At 58.8% G+C, this 15,593-nt stretch overlaps 6 protein-coding genes across 6 annotated transcripts; 2 read left to right on the top strand and 4 right to left on the bottom strand.

Moving 5' to 3' along the window:
• Positions 1 to 1,527: 1,527 nt before the first annotated feature.
• P884DRAFT_203633 (uncharacterized protein) lies at positions 1,528 to 2,634 on the top strand (the record flags this gene model as incomplete). The annotated part of the gene is made up of 1 exon (XM_069438512.1): positions 1,528 to 2,634. One exon carries the CDS (start codon positions 1,528 to 1,530, stop codon positions 2,632 to 2,634), a length of 1,107 nt encoding a protein of 368 aa, XP_069296401.1.
• Positions 2,635 to 2,787: 153 nt separating this feature from the next.
• On the bottom strand, positions 2,788 to 5,342 carry P884DRAFT_330654 (P-loop containing nucleoside triphosphate hydrolase protein). Its single transcript, XM_069445694.1, has 2 exons — positions 5,029 to 5,342; positions 2,788 to 4,975 (listed from the first exon to the last, which is right to left on the bottom strand). Exons 1-2 carry the CDS (start codon positions 5,260 to 5,262, stop codon positions 2,855 to 2,857), a joined length of 2,355 nt encoding a protein of 784 aa, XP_069296400.1. The 5' UTR covers positions 5,263 to 5,342; the 3' UTR covers positions 2,788 to 2,854.
• Positions 5,343 to 5,856: 514 nt separating this feature from the next.
• On the top strand, positions 5,857 to 7,153 carry P884DRAFT_300892 (FtsJ-like methyltransferase-domain-containing protein; the record flags this gene model as incomplete). Its single annotated transcript, XM_069444811.1, has 2 exons — positions 5,857 to 5,959; positions 6,051 to 7,153. 2 exons carry the CDS (start codon positions 5,857 to 5,859, stop codon positions 7,151 to 7,153), a joined length of 1,206 nt encoding a protein of 401 aa, XP_069296399.1.
• A 316-nt stretch (positions 7,154 to 7,469) lies between these two features.
• On the bottom strand, positions 7,470 to 8,281 carry P884DRAFT_293041 (uncharacterized protein; the record flags this gene model as incomplete). Its single annotated transcript, XM_069444198.1, has 2 exons — positions 7,982 to 8,281; positions 7,470 to 7,764 (listed from the first exon to the last, which is right to left on the bottom strand). Coding segments are annotated over exons 1-2 (549 nt in total), but the record flags the coding sequence as incomplete, so codon positions are not given.
• An 823-nt stretch (positions 8,282 to 9,104) lies between these two features.
• On the bottom strand, positions 9,105 to 11,074 carry P884DRAFT_309883 (uncharacterized protein; the record flags this gene model as incomplete). The annotated part of the gene is made up of 6 exons (XM_069445177.1): positions 10,742 to 11,074; positions 10,626 to 10,669; positions 10,415 to 10,543; positions 9,898 to 10,314; positions 9,613 to 9,797; positions 9,105 to 9,495 (listed from the first exon to the last, which is right to left on the bottom strand). The coding sequence occupies exons 1-6, from the start codon at positions 10,983 to 10,985 to the stop codon at positions 9,105 to 9,107; spliced, it is 1,410 nt and encodes a 469-aa protein (XP_069296397.1). The 5' UTR covers positions 10,986 to 11,074.
• A 2,313-nt stretch (positions 11,075 to 13,387) lies between these two features.
• Positions 13,388 to 15,179, bottom strand: P884DRAFT_203713 (peptidase M24, structural domain-containing protein; the record flags this gene model as incomplete). The annotated part of the gene is made up of 6 exons (XM_069438516.1): positions 13,388 to 13,444; positions 13,504 to 13,590; positions 13,651 to 13,815; positions 13,916 to 14,179; positions 14,250 to 15,070; positions 15,131 to 15,179. The coding sequence occupies 6 exons, from the start codon at positions 15,177 to 15,179 to the stop codon at positions 13,388 to 13,390; spliced, it is 1,443 nt and encodes a 480-aa protein (XP_069296396.1).
• Positions 15,180 to 15,593: the final 414 nt, after the last annotated feature.

The following is a 15,593-nucleotide window of genomic DNA, read 5'->3' as shown; positions in this document are numbered from 1 at the left end:
CCAACTGCAACCGGCCCTCCTCGCCGCTGCCGCTCAAATGCGCCCCTACCTTTTTTTTTTTTTGCCTGCCTAACACAGGCTCTACAAGCACATGTAACGTATTTTAATTCCTGTCGTTTGCATCTAATGTCTGGTTGACTGCATTTTTAGACATGCTGATACCTTACTGCGCCCACGCTACTACCCCATATCCCCAACGGCCGTCGCACCGACTCGATACCTGGGCAATAGTCAACCGAGCCGACCGCTATCCGTGGCTCATTCCCAAAAAGCTGGATATACTGGGTGCGGTCCCACGATCCGCTGCGTACGGCACTGCTGCAGAACCCACGCCGGTCTGACTGGAGCAGTATGTACTTGCAGAGCTTTGGGTACAGATACTTGTGGGTCAAGGTATGAGGGTATTCGCCTTTGAAAGGAAGCCCTGATTGCTAGCCTTTCGAAAGCGTGCTCATATGGGCGTCGCAGACCAAGACGGGTGGCCCTGAGCTGAAGACGCGACAGTTGATGAGTGTCGCCAGACTCCGATTACCTGAAACGATAACGACGGGGGAGGGAGTACGGGCTTGGAAGGACGCTTCTCCGTCTTCTAGTTCTTTCCGGCCATTTGCTGTGTAGGCTGTTGTTTCTTGCCCGCTGCCGGATGAACTCCGCGCGCAGCCACATGCGTCGTCTTTCTTTGATCACGGACTCTCGGGGCTGGGCTCTCCCGGGTTCCGATTTGCGAGGAACTTGGCTAACAAAGGTTTTGTACCGGAGAAGAGAGATGCTCCAAGAGACCAACACACCGTCAATGCAATATTCAGACCATTGAGGGGAATCGGCTCTCTCTGGTTCATACACCCTGGCGAGACAGGTTTGCACGCACCTTGCGACAGGTGGCGGTCTTTGTTCCCCCTTCTCTACGGGAAACAAGCACTGCATCCCCGGCTCGGCTCTGGGACCCGGCCATGTGTTTCCCCGGAAAAGCATGCCGAAACTCTCACCCCGCTGGCCATGTGGCTTTCCTGACAGGCTCGGAGCCGGTTGGTCAACCTCTAACGGTCGGTTGTTTCCGACTTGACCCCGGCCGAGCCCCGATATCCGCCCCTCCTGATCACCTCCTCACCACTTTCAAGGCACTTGTTCAGCGCAACTGCTGCTGTCCCGGATGCCATCGATAATGGAAAAGGGTCCCAAGTGTCAGGACAAGGTGAAAGACAAGGGGTAAGCAGCAACGATGCATGGCCTTGCGATAAACCGGGCCACCTCCAGAGCCATAAAACAACCTCCACCACACCCCGATGGTGTAGCTATTTCAGTCAGATGCGGACTGCACCAGGTCTTTCTTGCAGAAGAATCAGCGACTGCGCGTAGTGTATCCCCAGAACCCCCTCTCAACCCAATACAACCGTCAGCTGCTCGTTGTCGCCCTTCTGCTGCATAACAGTCCCTCCCTCCTCCCCCAGACTCCACCACTACGGCGGCAGTAGAATGGCTGCATCTGCTACGCCAACGGCTGGCAATGCCCCCATTCGCTTTCTCCAAATGCAGATGGCCTCCTCATCTGCACCAAGGCCAACCACGGCCCGTTTCTTGTCGAAAGCGGAGTCGGCTCCTGGTCTCATGAAAACCCCCAACTTCCCAAGCACGACCACCCTAGATTCTGGTTCTGGTACCTCGTCTACCGTCAGCACCCTCGTGGCACCACCCAGAGGGTCATATCCAGGGTTGCTGCCTACCTGGGAAGCCGAGCAGGCCATCAGAGAGTTCATCGACAGGCATTGGTCCCACCGTGCCGATTACATCAAGGTCGACTGCCGGCTCACCCTGCCCGAGCTCCGCGCCCTCGGCAGGCTGTCCCGCGAAGAGGGCTCGCTGGCCTGCCGGCGCCTGATCCGCGTGCCCGCCATCCACGAGGAGGTGGCCCTCTCGCTGTGGGAGCACCTCGCCGAGGAGGAGGAGAAGGAGGCGGAGGAGGAGGAGGAGGCGGGAGACGCCGCTCCAACCGCGGTGGTCACCGTCCCGTCGTTCTCGCAGATGCCGCTCGTGGATCCATCCGCCGCCGGCGACGCTCGTGTTGTGCCCGCCAACAACAGCAGCTGCGAGGCAGCGGAACCCCGGACGAGGCGGCGACGGCCACGACAACGACGGCTCCCGCTCCCGCTCCGGCTCCCGCTCCGGCTCAAATCCCTCGTCACGAGCCTCCTCTTCCCCGAGACACGAGCACCACCACCGCCCAAGCCGCACACCACGCCCGCGCTCAACCGAACGGCAGCCGGCAACCCGCATTCTTGCCCCTTTTGCTCCGGGGACTGCGCCACCTCCCTTTCCGCCGCTGCGCGGCAACAGCAGCAGCAGCAGCAGGCACACAAGCCCGCTCTCTGGCGGCGGGAGAATGCCTCCGCCTCCCCACCGCCGTGCCCACCGCCGTGCCCACCGCCGTCGCCCAGGCTGTCCGGGGACACGCTTACTGCGTCGCGCACGGGGGAGAGCGCCGGCCGTGCCGAAGCGTCGGCGTCGGAGAAGGGCGACGCGAGGAGCAAGCCTCGGCCCGCCGGCCCAGTTTTTCACCAGCCCGCGCCAGGACTGATGAGCCTTTGGAAAGGGCAGCAGCCGGTGGGGAGAGAAAGGCGGCGTCGCGCGTCAGGGTGAGGAAGTTGTTGTGGGCAGGCTTGCTCCGACCGGATCGGGGGGGTTTGCCGGGCGGCATTGGGGAGGGGGTAGATAGTGTTTGTTGTCTGTTCATCTCGGGGGATGGCGTTGTTGGCGCGAGGAGAGCGGAGGACTGGGGCGATATTGAGAAACCCGGAAAGAAAAATGCATAACTTTGGTATTTTGACGGCGCCTTCCATCTCTATGCAAGACCGTAATTTTACAATCCCAGCCCCTCAACCTGACCCAAAAACTCCCCCCTCGCCCCCCTCAGGAGCGCATCCACGTCGACGCCGTTCAGATACCTCTCGCTCACTCCCGTGTTGACTCTCTTGCTCAGCAGCTCCTTGAGCTCCCAGCGCCACTGCTTCACCTCGGCCTTGCTCACCGCCGCCGCCTCCTTCTCCCGCATCTTCCTCCCGCTGCCGCGGCCCTTCCACGAGCAGGCCGCCTCCAGCTCGTCCGGGTCGTACTCGACCCCGAGCTCGTCGGCGGCCTTCCGCAGCCAGTCCTCCTCCCTGGCCCCGCGCTCCTTGGCGATGGTCGTCTCGGTGATCTTCTTGGCCAGCGTCACCCGCGGCCGCAGGTGCGCCACCAGCCGCCGGTCGATGTCGACCGTCTGGACCCCGACGCCGGCGCTGGCCAGCTTGGCCCGCGGCGTGTGCGCGGCCGCGGCCGCGGCCGCGTGCACCTTGGCGATGAGCCGCCGCGTCGGCACGGCCTCTTTCGGCCCGCACAGGAGGATCGAGATGCCCGAGTGGTTGGCGCGCGCCGTCCGGCCCGACCGGTGCACGTAGTCGTCCGCCGTGCGCGGGACGTGGTAGTGGATGACGAGGTCGATCTCGGGTATGTCGAGGCCGCGGGCGGCCACGTCGGTCGCGACGAGGATGGAAGACGCCGGTGGCGAGGACGACGGCGCGGGGCTGTTCTTCTTGTTATTGGCGGCGTTGGCGCCCGCTCTGAACCGCTCGATCGAGCGGAGGCGCGCTTTTTGCTCCATGTCGGAGTGGAGGGCAAAGGCTGGGAGGTTGAGAGCCTGCAGGAAGGGCGTCAGACGCCGGACGGTGTTGATCGAGTTGGTAAATACTAGCGCGCGGCGGGTGGGCTGCAAGAGGAGGACGGCGTAGAGGTAGAGGTCTTTTTCGAGGTCGCCGCACTGGATGAGGCCTTCCCTCAGGTTCTCGGCCATCTGGGAGACCGGATTGGTGTCGACGAACTTGGGGCGCGGCTCGCGAAAGTTGAGCTTCTTCAGGAGGTACTCGAGCGACTCGGCGTCGCCCATGAGGTTGTAGCGGGCCTTGCCGGCGAGCTTCTGCTGGAGGTTCTTGTTGAAAGTCGCTGAGAACACGAGGGTCTGGCGGTTGTGCCGCGGCGTCTCGTCGTCCGAATCCCCGTCGTCCTCCACCTCCTCCCCGGGCGCTTTTCTGTCCAGAGCATTCATGATCTCCTCGGCTTCCTTGAAGTGCCCGTCCTTCAGCAGCCGGTCGGCTTCGTCGACAACCAGGAAACTGATACCCCTCAATGCCCCGAGTACCGAGTTGCTCGAGCTCGTCAGCTCCCACATTCTGCCGGGCGTCCCGACCAAGATGTCGGCCTTCTCAAACTGACGCTGCTGCTTCTGAACCGCGAGGCCGCCGGTTACTGAGCAGACGTAGGGCCCGGTGGTGAGCCCGGCACAGAGTTGCTTCAGGTGATCGCGGATCTGATGGGCGAGTTCTCGAGTGGGCGAAAGGATCAGAGCGATGGGCTGCTTCTTGTCGGTAGTTTGCGCCTCGGCCCTTCTGGCCAGCCAGCTCTCCACGATAGGAATCCCAAAGGCCAGCGTTTTCCCTGAACCGGTGGCTGCCTTTCCAATGAGATCGTGGCCATTCATGATGTGCGGGATCGCCTTGGCTTGGATCGCGGTCGGCTTGGCGAACTTGAGGCGCGCAATGGCCGACAGCACCTGGGGAGAAAGACCAAGCGGAACCCACTCGGACATGTCGATATCGTTGTCCTCGGCCGGCGCCTCGGCGAGGCTAGCCGCTTGGGCAAAGACGTTCGCTTCCAGTTCGGGGTCACCATTTGCCGATTCGACTTTGGAGCTCTGCTTTTCTTTCTTTCCTCTCTTCTTGTCCTCCTTTTGGGTCTCGGCGTCCCTTTTCGGGGCGTCTTTCCCATCGGCCCCGGTGGCTTTCTTTGCAGCCTTGGGCTGCTTGGCCGAGGCCTCCGGTGCTGCAGGTTCTTCTGATGCCGAACCCTTCACCTCTGTCCCCTCTGGAGATACTTCGGCATCCTCTGGGGGGTCATCAAAACCCCCAAACTCCTCACTGTCCTCCGACTCTGCGTCAGCAGCAGTCACCTGGAACGAGCGTAAGCGCGGTATTCCGAGTACGAGAGATTTGCAAGACTCACAAATTTGACAGTGCCGCCCTCGCGCACGACTTCAACACCCTCAACCTCCTCCAAACCGTAAAAGCCTTCGGCATCATCGAACATTTCTGGCACATCGACCGACTTCCAGGGAAGTGCATCGACGTTTACGACGCGCTTCCCGGAATTCGACTTTTGACGCTTGGAACTGGCAGGCGGCGCCTTGGAGCGTTTGCCATGCCCTTCATTCCGTTTCCTCTTCTTGTCGATGGCCATGCTGAGATTTCCCGTTCGGGATGTGAACAACAATGGTTGGAAGTCGCCTCATTCACTCTCGAGAAATTCATTGTTCTGCGATGAAAAATGCAGGAAACGTCTGATACGGAGTACAGCAAAGTGAAATCTCGGCCCCACTTTCACCGTCGCTTCGGCCGCTGAATGCACCAGGCGCCTCTTCAATCTTTGACTCGCCCGCCCGATAAAGCGACAAGGCTTACAGGTAATTACAGCAGCCCCTCCATCAGTTCCAGTTCAATGAAAAAACCCTGCTCGATGATTCTTACAATCGAACTCTCAGTACTCCGTATTAACCCACAAGACCCTGGATGAGAGAGCACCAGGCACCAGGGTGGCCTCCAACCTCTCCGAGTATTCTTCGAAGCCCTCATCGTAGGAAGTCGTTGCGAATTTTCTACACCTTTGCACTTATCCTCTATGAGATGCCCGAAGGGCTGAGCCATCGGCACATCTAGTGACTCGGGAGTGATCGCGGGGTTTTTTTTCTTTTCTTTTCTTTTCTTTCTTTCTTTCTTTCTTTTTTTTTTAGAGGCTCGCAAGACTCGTAGCAACCACCATCACCCTCGCACTAATATGGGAAAATCGTCCAAAGACAAGCGCGACGCCTACTATCGGCTAGCAAAGGAGCAGGGATGGCGTGCACGAAGCGCATTCAAGCTACTACAACTCGACGAGGGTGAGTAAACTACACTCGCAGCCGCAGCACGAAGTCACTTTTTCTTCCCTTGAGACCTTGCGTTGACTGACTGACCCTTTCTCCCTGGCAGAGTTCAACCTCTTTGAGAATGTCACCCGGGTCGTCGATCTCTGCGCGGCTCCTGGCAGCTGGTCTCAAGTACTCTCACGGGTGCTCATAAAGCGCGAGAAGTTCGGGCGTAGTGCTTGGCAGGACCGGGAAGCCAAGCTCCGTCAACACATGCTCAACATTGTTCCCTCGGATGAGGCTCCTGGCCAGGAGAAGAAGCCCGGCTCAGGGGATGATGCTTCGCCGAAGGAGCAACCCCAGCCTCGGCAGGACGTCAAGATCGTGTCCATCGATCTGCAACCCATCAGCCCGCTTCCAGGGATCATCACGCTCCGCGCAGACATCACCCACCCGGCCACCGTCCCGCTTCTCCTGAAGGCCCTGGACCCCGACTATGACCCCAACACCATGGACCCGCAGGCGTCGCAGCCCGTCGATCTTGTCATCAGCGACGGCGCCCCCGACGTCACCGGCCTGCACGACCTCGACATCTATGTCCAGTCGCAGCTGTTGTTTGCAGCCCTCAACCTGGCCTTGTGCGTGCTCAAGCCCGGCGGCAAGTTTGTCGCCAAGATCTTCCGCGGCCGCAACGTGGACCTGCTCTATGCGCAGCTCAAGATCTTTTTCGAGAAGGTCTACGTGGCCAAGCCGCGGTCGTCCCGGGCGAGCAGCGTGGAGGCCTTCATCGTTTGCATCAACTTCCAGCCGCCAAAGGGGTTCAAAGCCAGCCTGGCGGAGCCGCTCGGCGTCGGCAGCCGGCTGTCGGAGATGCTGGCAGCCAGGAACGCGTCGGCTCCCATCACGGCTCCTGTCCTCATGCAAAACCACGATACGGGCGCCTGGGACACCAGACCTGTGCGGACACGGACGACAGACGAAGACGGAATCTGCGAGGTCGAGGTCGACGACCTCTGCCCTGAGCCGCGTGACAAGGACACCCGGTGGATCGCTCCCTTCGTCGCGTGCGGCGATCTCTCCGCCTTCGACTCGGACGCCTCCTACAGACTACCCGATGACCACGTCTCTCTCGACCCGGTCCAGCCGCCTACCGCACCGCCATACAAACGGGCAATTGAGCTGAGGAGAGCCAACGGCGGCGCGTACGGGAAACCACCGGGCAAATAATTTCTATCCAAATGAACAAGGCCCGCAATAGAATGGGCCAAATAGACGTCACCGAAAGAGAGAGAGAGAGAGAGAGAGAGAGAGAGAGAGAGAGAGAGAGAGAGAGAGAGAGAAAGAGAGAGAAAAGGGAAGATAAATTTGACAAAAGACTTGATAGCCGCCCTTTCACCTGCCTCCGCCGCCCTCCCCAACCGTAAACCCGATCCCGGGCCCCTTCCTCTCGAGAATGAACAGCCCCCTTTCCTTTGGGCTCCCCTTCCCCTTCTCCCCCCCCTCCGGCTCCCCACCGACGTCGTTCACGGCCCGCCCGCGGAGCACCCGCGCGCCGATGGTGGCGCCGTACATGCGCACGGCGGCCTCGTCCCGCGTCAGGAGCATGCACCGGCGCAGGGCCGGCCACGAGGCCAGCACCTCGTCCAGGCAGGCCATCAGCCAGCGGCCCAGGCCGCGCCCCTGGTGCGCGGGCAGCACGTACACGTCCGTCAGGTAGGCGAAGGTGACGTAGTCGGTGACGACGCGGGCGAGGCCGACCATCTTCTTCTTTTTCGGAGGGGCAGGGGCCGCAGCTGCGTCTTGAGCCTTGTCCGCATGATCAGCGGCCTCTTTTGTGTCTGTTGGGGGGGGAAGGATGTGAAAGTCCAATTTTTTTTTTTTTTTTTTTTTTGCTGTTGTTAGTTTGGTTGTTTGAAGACGGGCAGGTAGGTGTGAAGTTCACACTCTATTTGTTCATCTTTCATATCTCGTCCGGGTTTCTTTCAACCAAGGGACCATAAAACCGATAATACAACGGGAGACAGAAGAAGAGGGAAGGAAAAGGAGATGACGGACTTGCTGATCTGTTTGCCTCTTCTTCTTCTCCTTCTTCTTCTTCTTCGTGGAAGTACAGCCCGAAGCAGAGGGACTGCTCGACGCAGCGTTTCAGCGTCGGGAGGGGTAGGGGCTTGGCCCAGTAGACCATGTCCGTGTCGAAGGCGGCATTGATGGCGTCCAGCTGGATGAGTGAGGGGTCGGTGGAGATGGTATAACTGCTGTTGTCCGGCAACCGGCGCGTCCAGTTCCGAATCTCCTCGGTGGGCGGCGGCATCCTGTCTGATCGAGAAGGGCAAAAAAAAAAAAAAAAAAAAAAAAATCTAGGTCCTAGAATTCTCAGACATATGTGAGGAAGGGGAAAGTGATAGGTTGAAAAGAGTCGGGTCTCTTGAGCCGACCTGAATGCGGAGTGCGCGCAGAGGAGGATACGGAGATGCCACAGAGTCGCGTGTTTTATACCCCATATGAGACAGGAAGGCCCCTCAATGACTGGCTATCTGACGGAAGTCACTGCTGCATTCGAGCGGGCAGGTACGCAAAGGGCGCGCACCGGCCCGCCAATGAGTCACTGGAGATTCGGCGCTGGGCTCGGGATCAAGAAGCGAGGAGGAGCATTAACGTTATTTTTCGGAGTGTCTTGGCATCCGACCTCGAACGATGACATTATGGGACACAAGTCTCATTCATGGATTCAGCACAGCTTATCGCCGACTGTGGAAGGAGGGAAACAAACCCCTGCCCCCTGTCAACCTAAGGTACCTAAGTTGACTCATCCTGAACTCCGGTCGCCTTGAAGCCGTTTCTCAGGAACCACGAAAACAACATCAACATATCCCCAGTCGATCACGAGAGACCGCTGCTGTTTATCGGTCGAGGACAAGGGAGCTTCGATATGAAGGGTTATTCTGCCCTCTGATTACAGAACTCGTCGAAATAAGAAGCAAACATTAAGGATTGTTATTTACAAGGCCCCCCCTAAATTGGGGGTGGTTTTTGGAAGAGAAGACAGCAGCACAAAGACCACCCTCAACCACCGGCTACCACTTGCCACCTGCCACCTGCCACCAGCCACCAGCCACCAGCCAGCTACGGAGACGAAATCAAAGAGGAAATCCCCCCCCCCAAAAAAAAAGAATGTCGTTTAGTAGTAGAGAGGGTGCTCGGGATCCGTCAGGTCAAAGACGACGGAAGAGTGGGGCTTGCCGCCGCCGCGGTTGGCGAAGTCGCGGCTGAAGTCGATGGAGCGGTTGAAGGCGAGGCTGCCGTCGTCGAGGAGGTCGATGTAGAGGGCCTTGAAGTCGGCGGGGGTGTTGATGAGGCCGATGGAGCCCGTCTGGACGAAGTAGTCCGTCACGAGCAGGTGCTTCTGGTCCGGCGTCACCTTGACGTAGTGCGGCCCGATCGTCGGCTGGTCCTCGTCCGGGTCGTCGAGCCGCCTGACGTTGCCGAGGTCGCTGATGTCCAGCGCCGCGATGTGGTTGGCCGTGGTCAGGGTCAGGTAGAGGAAGCGGCCGTCCTGGGTGAGGTCGGAGCTGGAGAAAAAAAAAAAAAAAAGGGGGGGGGGGGGGGGGTTTTTTGGGGATCCTTTTTTTCTTTTACCTTCCTCCCTTCTCTCGATTCTTCTGTTCTCTTCTGCGAGGGTGCCTTACTAGATGGCCGTGGTGTCACGAGCCTTGGGACCGAGGTCGTACAGCAGCTCGGCAACACCGGGCTTTCCGTTGGCGTCCTTGCGCTGGGGGTAGATGATCCAGACTTGGCCGGTCTGGACTGCGGTCGCGATAGCGGCACCCTCGGGGTTACCAGGAATGTGCTTGACGTCTTGGATACCGCCGCCCTATATGAGTATCTGTTAACACTGTTGACATTACTCCCCCCCCTTCCCCTCCCGCTTTTGCTTCTCTTCCATTCAGAGAGGTAATCGTGGCAAAACCCACATTCGGAATGGTGATGGTGTTGAGGATCTTCTTCGTCTTGAGATCCCACAGGCGGACCGTGTTGGCCTTCTTGATGCCGAGGCTGGGCTTGAGGATGCTGATGGGCTCCACAAAGTCGGAGGTGAGGATGTTGCCCCTCTCCCAGTCGATGCTCAGGCCGTGGGGGTTGAACTGCTGGCCGAGGATGTTCAGCGTGCCCTCTACGTCCTCGGGCCACTCGTGGATCACGTTGAACTCGGCATCGGTCTCGACCAGACGGCCGGGGGAGGTGCCGACGGCCGAGCCCATGTAGGTGATGAAGAAGCCGCCGTCGGGCTTGGCGCGGATCTCGTCCGTGATGGACGAGAGGAGAGCCCGGTTGCTCTTGAGGAACTTGGGCCGGTACGGGTTGGACGTGTCAAAGTAGAAGGCAGTGTCCTGCCCCTCGAGTCAGCGTGGAACTTGTCGAGCGATTCCATGGTGGCCGCTGTCCCCCCCCCCCCCCCCCGGGGCCAAAAAAAAAGCACACCGTACATACCTGAGTCTTGAGCAGGGACAGGAGGCCGCCTCCAATTAGGGTCTTGCCGTCAAGCGAAGGCCCAAGGTGGTGAGGATCATTTCCACTGGTAGGCACGTCGGTAACCCACAGGAGCGTGCCGAACGTGTCCTGGAAACCAGTCAGTCAGATGCCACTAGCCTACATGTAAGTGGCATGAGTAAAAGGAAGAGTTCTCTTTCGTTTTACGTACGTCATCGAGACTGTAGGTGGCGAGGAAGTCTGGAGGAGCACATTCTACATTAGTACATAGAAGCGGGCACGAAGATGCACGAAGATGACCTGCGTTCCAATCATCTCAACACTTACCCTTGTGTTTCTTGTCACCGGCGCCGGTCCAGAAGTAGCCAATCTTCTTGGGCTTGATATCGCTGGCCTCGAACGGAGGGCTGTCCAGCGGGGGTGTGGGAACCTGCAGGATGGGCAGCGGCGGAGCCAGGTCGTTCAGGGGCTCCGTGACGCCCGGGATTGCAGGAATGAGCGGGGGCAGGGAGATGGAGATGGCGTGGCTCAGGGAGGCCGCCGGTATCAGGTGGGCAAGTGAGGACTTCATGATGATGGAAAGCCTTGGTAGACCGACCAGCTCGGTGGTTTTTTGAGAAGTTTGACCACGAGTCTCAAGGTGTGCTCGGGATGACGCCGAATCTGAGCAGATTGTTGACGATGGTGGTGGCAGCGAGGAAAGGAAGGGGGCCCAAGCAAGTCTCCAGGAGGCTCTCTCTCTTTATACACGTCTTCTCTCCTCGCCTTGCCAGCTTCGTGCCCAACGATCATTCCCTTTAACCGCCATAGCTCGACGCGACATTTCCATTACAGAGCACGCAAGCTGATGGTTTTTTCGCCGTTCTGGTAACAGCTGAGATTGGACGTAGCAGAAAGAAGCAGTGATCGGCTGCGACTAAGGTGTAGTTGGTGTACAGAGCCAGGAGAGACGTGCCGCCCCCCCCCCCCCCCAACTTCGCTCATGCAAGCTCTCGAGTTTTATAAAGCGTGAAGAGCGTGGGTGCCCTGGACAGGAGACGTTATTCCGCAGCCCGGAAAAGGGGCGCCATAATGGTAAGCACGGCGCGGGAGGCGCACCGCAGAGAACGCATCCATGTCGGTGTGCTTCGTCCAGGGTTGAGAGATGCTGATTTGACTACCTAGCTAGAACTTACTCCTGTCGAACATGATCAGTAAAGCTCAAAGTCAGAACCAGGAAATTCCATTTAGTCCCACGGCCTCCGTTAGGAAACTTGTGTTCCGCAAGCCACTGGCAGTGGTGGTCATTGATCCGCGGATCTGTCTGTAGGCTGGGGCCCCCTTCTCCTCCCCCTCCTCCCCCCCCCCCCCCCCCCCCCCCCCCCAGATTGTACGTACATGTATCTATGTATGTACATACATGGATGGTCATGCACTCCACGACCAAAGCAACCTTATGGTTTGCTCCTGCAGACAGGACGGAATGACATGACTGATGCATTGCCGGGGAATGCATGTCAGCTGAAACAGAGTGCAGAAGGCCGCCGCATGGTAAGGGTTGCCGATACAAGCCTTGGTGTTTTGGTGTGTGCACTGTACGAGTAATGTACACAGTAATGTAGTAGTGTAATAGTGTATGGTGCGGAATCCGGGAAGCTTGCCTTGTCCACTGTCCGATGAGAGGAGGTGACGGACAGGAGGGAAGGCCGAAGGCGCTCGGGAAGAAGCGTGGTATCACGACATTGCTTGGCATGGTGGTGAAATCGCAGCCCTGTCGGCAGATCCCCACGTGCATCTGTCAAACTTCAAAATCTAATAAGCTTTTCAAAGGTACATACATACGATCTGCTTCCCCCCGCATTCCTGCTTTTGTCTCGCCGCCTCGTGGGCCTGGACGAACCGACCGGCTGGAGCGGTCCCGGCAGCCATCCGAGCCGCCGGCGACCAGATCTCGACGCGCTGATCGGAATTTGACATGCCCATGTACGGCCGCATCGTCAGTGGGGGTGCAGATGTTGTCATCGCGTGGTCGCCGACTTGAACCTGTGAGATCCGCATCGGGGACGTCATCACCTACCGACTCGTTGCTTGCCGCCAATGAGAGTGTCCCCGCTGGCCACCTCAGCACCCGGCCTAGGCCAGCGAGGTATGGATCGCTCTGCCACATCGTTCGACACGCAGGTGATTTCCGTAGCCAACCTCCTCACGCCCGCGGCAATGGTGTGTAGATGCGGGTATGAAGATGCGGTGCCTCGCATAGTTCCGGGATGGTAACCACCCTCAGCGGATGGGACGCATATCGACCGGCGTCGAAAGAATTGTTGGCTGGCGCCACTGCCAAGCAGGTGCTTTCCTTCAAGGGAAGTCTCTAGCGTTGATCTTGATGGAATACTGGCGAAGGAAGCAGAAGAACTGGCGGGCGCCGAATCACACGAGAACGCGAGAGCGATGCTGCTGCTTTGCCGCCGTCACTTGGAAGATTGGCCTCAGAACCGACCTGCGTCCTGTTCGTCCTATACGGGGGGGGGGGGGGGGATAAAAAAAAGATCTTTTGGGGGGAAAAAGACCCAAAAAGGGGGGGGGAGGGGGGGCGGAAGGAGCGGGGGGGGGGGGGGGGGGGGGGGATAAAGAAGATGTCATTGATGAGGAAACGAGCCCAAAGGTAGTGTGTAGAGTTGGCGTAGAACGGCGCGGGGAGGCTGGGTCGCTGTGATCAACGGCAACCTCCAGAGCGCCACTCGGGCCGGACCAGTGCTGCCGTCTCTCGTGTCATGCCTGCATTTGGGGGGAGCAGCGTGCTTCGAACGAGGTGGTAGTGTGTGGGGACGGTTTTGGATTCATCGTACTAAGAGACACCCCTCCGCATTCGCGTGAACAGTGCTGGGAAAACAACCCCCATGGGGGGAAAAAAACCAACACCGAGGAGTAGGAAAGAAAGAAATACCAAATGCCTAGACCTGCCACAACCCCCACCAACAACAACAATCACCCATGTTAATAGTCGTCTCCACGGCTGAAGACCTCCTTATGTGTCTCGCGAAGGAGAAAAGTCTGAGACAAGGTCAGGATACGCATCTCAGAGAACAAAAGAGATCCAGGGGGGAACTCACGTGCTCGAACTGGGCCGAATACGACCCCTTGATGTCCGTAAGAGGCACGTACTCTTCCACGATCCCATTCTGGATCAGGCAATTCATCTATGTTTCGTTTGTCAGCAAAACGGGCACTCTACTCGACGGCGAACGGGGCAATCCTACGCCAGCCAGATACTTCTCGACGCCGAGACGCTCGAGATAGCGACGGCAGAAGACGATGGTGCCAAAGTTCTCTCGGATCGTCTTGTGGAGCCGCTTGGCCGAGGACAGAGGCACGGGCACACTAAGCGGGGCATTGTAGTTGAGCCCGTAGCCGTAGACGCCAACCTGCTCAAGCCGTCAGGTCAGTCAGCCAGCCCAGTTCGCTCTCTCTCTTCTTAGCTCGGCCGGGAGAGGCGGGGGGAGAAGGGGGGGGGGGGGGACTAACGTCATCAACGGTGTAGCCACGCCCGGTAGACCCAAACGTCTCGATGGCAAACACCTCGCCCTCTTCCATCTTGGTCTGGTCGCGGTTCTTCACAAACGGAATGGACTTGCCGCCGTGGATGCGGTACTGCTTGATGTCGTGAGCGCAGAGGTTGCGGACGGGCTTGACGCGGTACGTCTTGCCGCGGATCTCGACCTCATAGCTCTCAATGACTTCCTGAATGGCGGCGCTCACATCGCTGATGCGGACGTCGACTCCGGCAGTCTAGGAGGAGGGGAGGAAAAGTCAGCGCCGGGTTCAGCGTGTTCTACGGAGCGAAGGGCTCCCCGCTTACCTTCACACCCGTGTTAGTCGCGTCGCGGACCGCGGCGAGGAGGTTGTCATAGGTCGGGTCAAACGCCATGGTAAAGGCGCTGTCGACGATCCAGCCGTTGATGTGAACGCCAAAGTCGACGGTCAAGACGTCCTGCTGCTGCAGCACGACCGGCTTCTGGCCAGGGTTGGGCGTGTAATGGGCCACCTGATGGTTGAGACACAGGCCCGTGGGAAAGCCCATGCCAGACTTCAGCCCGTCTCCGGGCCCCAGGCCGGCATTGTCCAGCAGCGCCCTGACGCTGTCCTCGATGCCCGCCGCGATGTCGTGGAGGGACTGGCCGGGCTTGGCCGTCTCCCGCACCCACCGGCGGGTCTGACGGTGGATCTCGGCAGCCTTGCGGTAGTTGCCGAGAAAGGTCTCGTCTTCCCAGCATTTCCGCCGGTTGTTGTAGCGGATCTCCGCCGCCGTAGTCCGTGCCGTGGCCTGGTATTCCTGCACTTCGCCTTCGGGGAAGTTGCCAGCAGGGAAGAGCTGGTCCAGCGGAATCCTCGGAGGCCAGGACTGCTCGGTGGGCGCGTTCGCCTTGCTCTTCTTGTTGGACTTCTTCTTGCTGCGCTTCCTGCGCTTCTTCTTATTCGCTCGGGCATCTGCCGCAGCTGGGTCTACGTCACGGTGGTTGTCGCCGTCACTCCCGTTGTCGCCGTCGTCGCCGTCGTCGTCATCGTCATCATTGTCACCCCCGCCATTTCCGAGACAGCCATCTCCGTCTTGTCGCTGGTGCGAGCAGCGGGGCTCCCCTCCGCAGATGGAGTTGGACGTATCCAGGCTGGGCGGGATTCCTGGGAGAGTGAGCCCGCTGTCGCGCGACACGACTTGGTCCGGAAAAAAGGATTACATACCATGCCCATCATGTCTACGCTCGTCGTGCTCTGGAGCCTTAGCGCCCATCCCGACATGAACAATATATATAGGTGTCGCCACAGGAGTCACGAGAGTTGATATATTTGTACGAGTCTGAGGTTGGTGCCAGTCACAAAGAGGGAAATTGGGAACGAAGTGAAACAGGCGGCAAAAGGAGGTCCGGATAGTGACGGATCAGTGTTCCGTAAAGTACGGAATAACGCTCGAAACACTGCCCCACTTGCTGCTGCCTGGCAGTCCTTACTGCATCATGTGGCTCCACACAAAGCAGGTATGTAGTGATCCGTCCTCTGGGAAACGCTGGTCTACACTACGGATTGCCTACTGTGGTATGGTAATGTATAAGTTCCCTCGGTACATTGTGAGCTTGTCAATGTTGATGGGGTGGGGATGTGCACTTCTTTCTTCCTTGTATCCTTTCTATTGCCAGTCTGTCCGCTC

The sequence above is a fragment of the Thermothelomyces heterothallicus genome (assembly GCF_042370625.1).
Source record: "Thermothelomyces heterothallicus CBS 202.75 unplaced genomic scaffold P884_scaffold_16, whole genome shotgun sequence".
NCBI classification, from domain to species: Eukaryota; Fungi; Ascomycota; class Sordariomycetes; order Sordariales; family Chaetomiaceae; genus Thermothelomyces; species Thermothelomyces heterothallicus.
Note: the sequence above shows the minus strand (reverse complement) of the source record. Positions and strands in the feature narration are given on the sequence as shown.

Excerpts from the sequence above, each read along its gene's own strand:
- P884DRAFT_330654 (XM_069445694.1), bottom strand. The coding sequence starts at position 5,262 with ATGGCCATCGACAAGAAGAGGAAACGGAATGAAGGGCATGGCAAACGC. Across the intron at positions 4,976-5,028 it reads AGGGCGGCACTGTCAAATTT|GTGACTGCTGCTGACGCAGA; the intron begins GTGAGTCTTGCA and ends CGCTCGTTCCAG.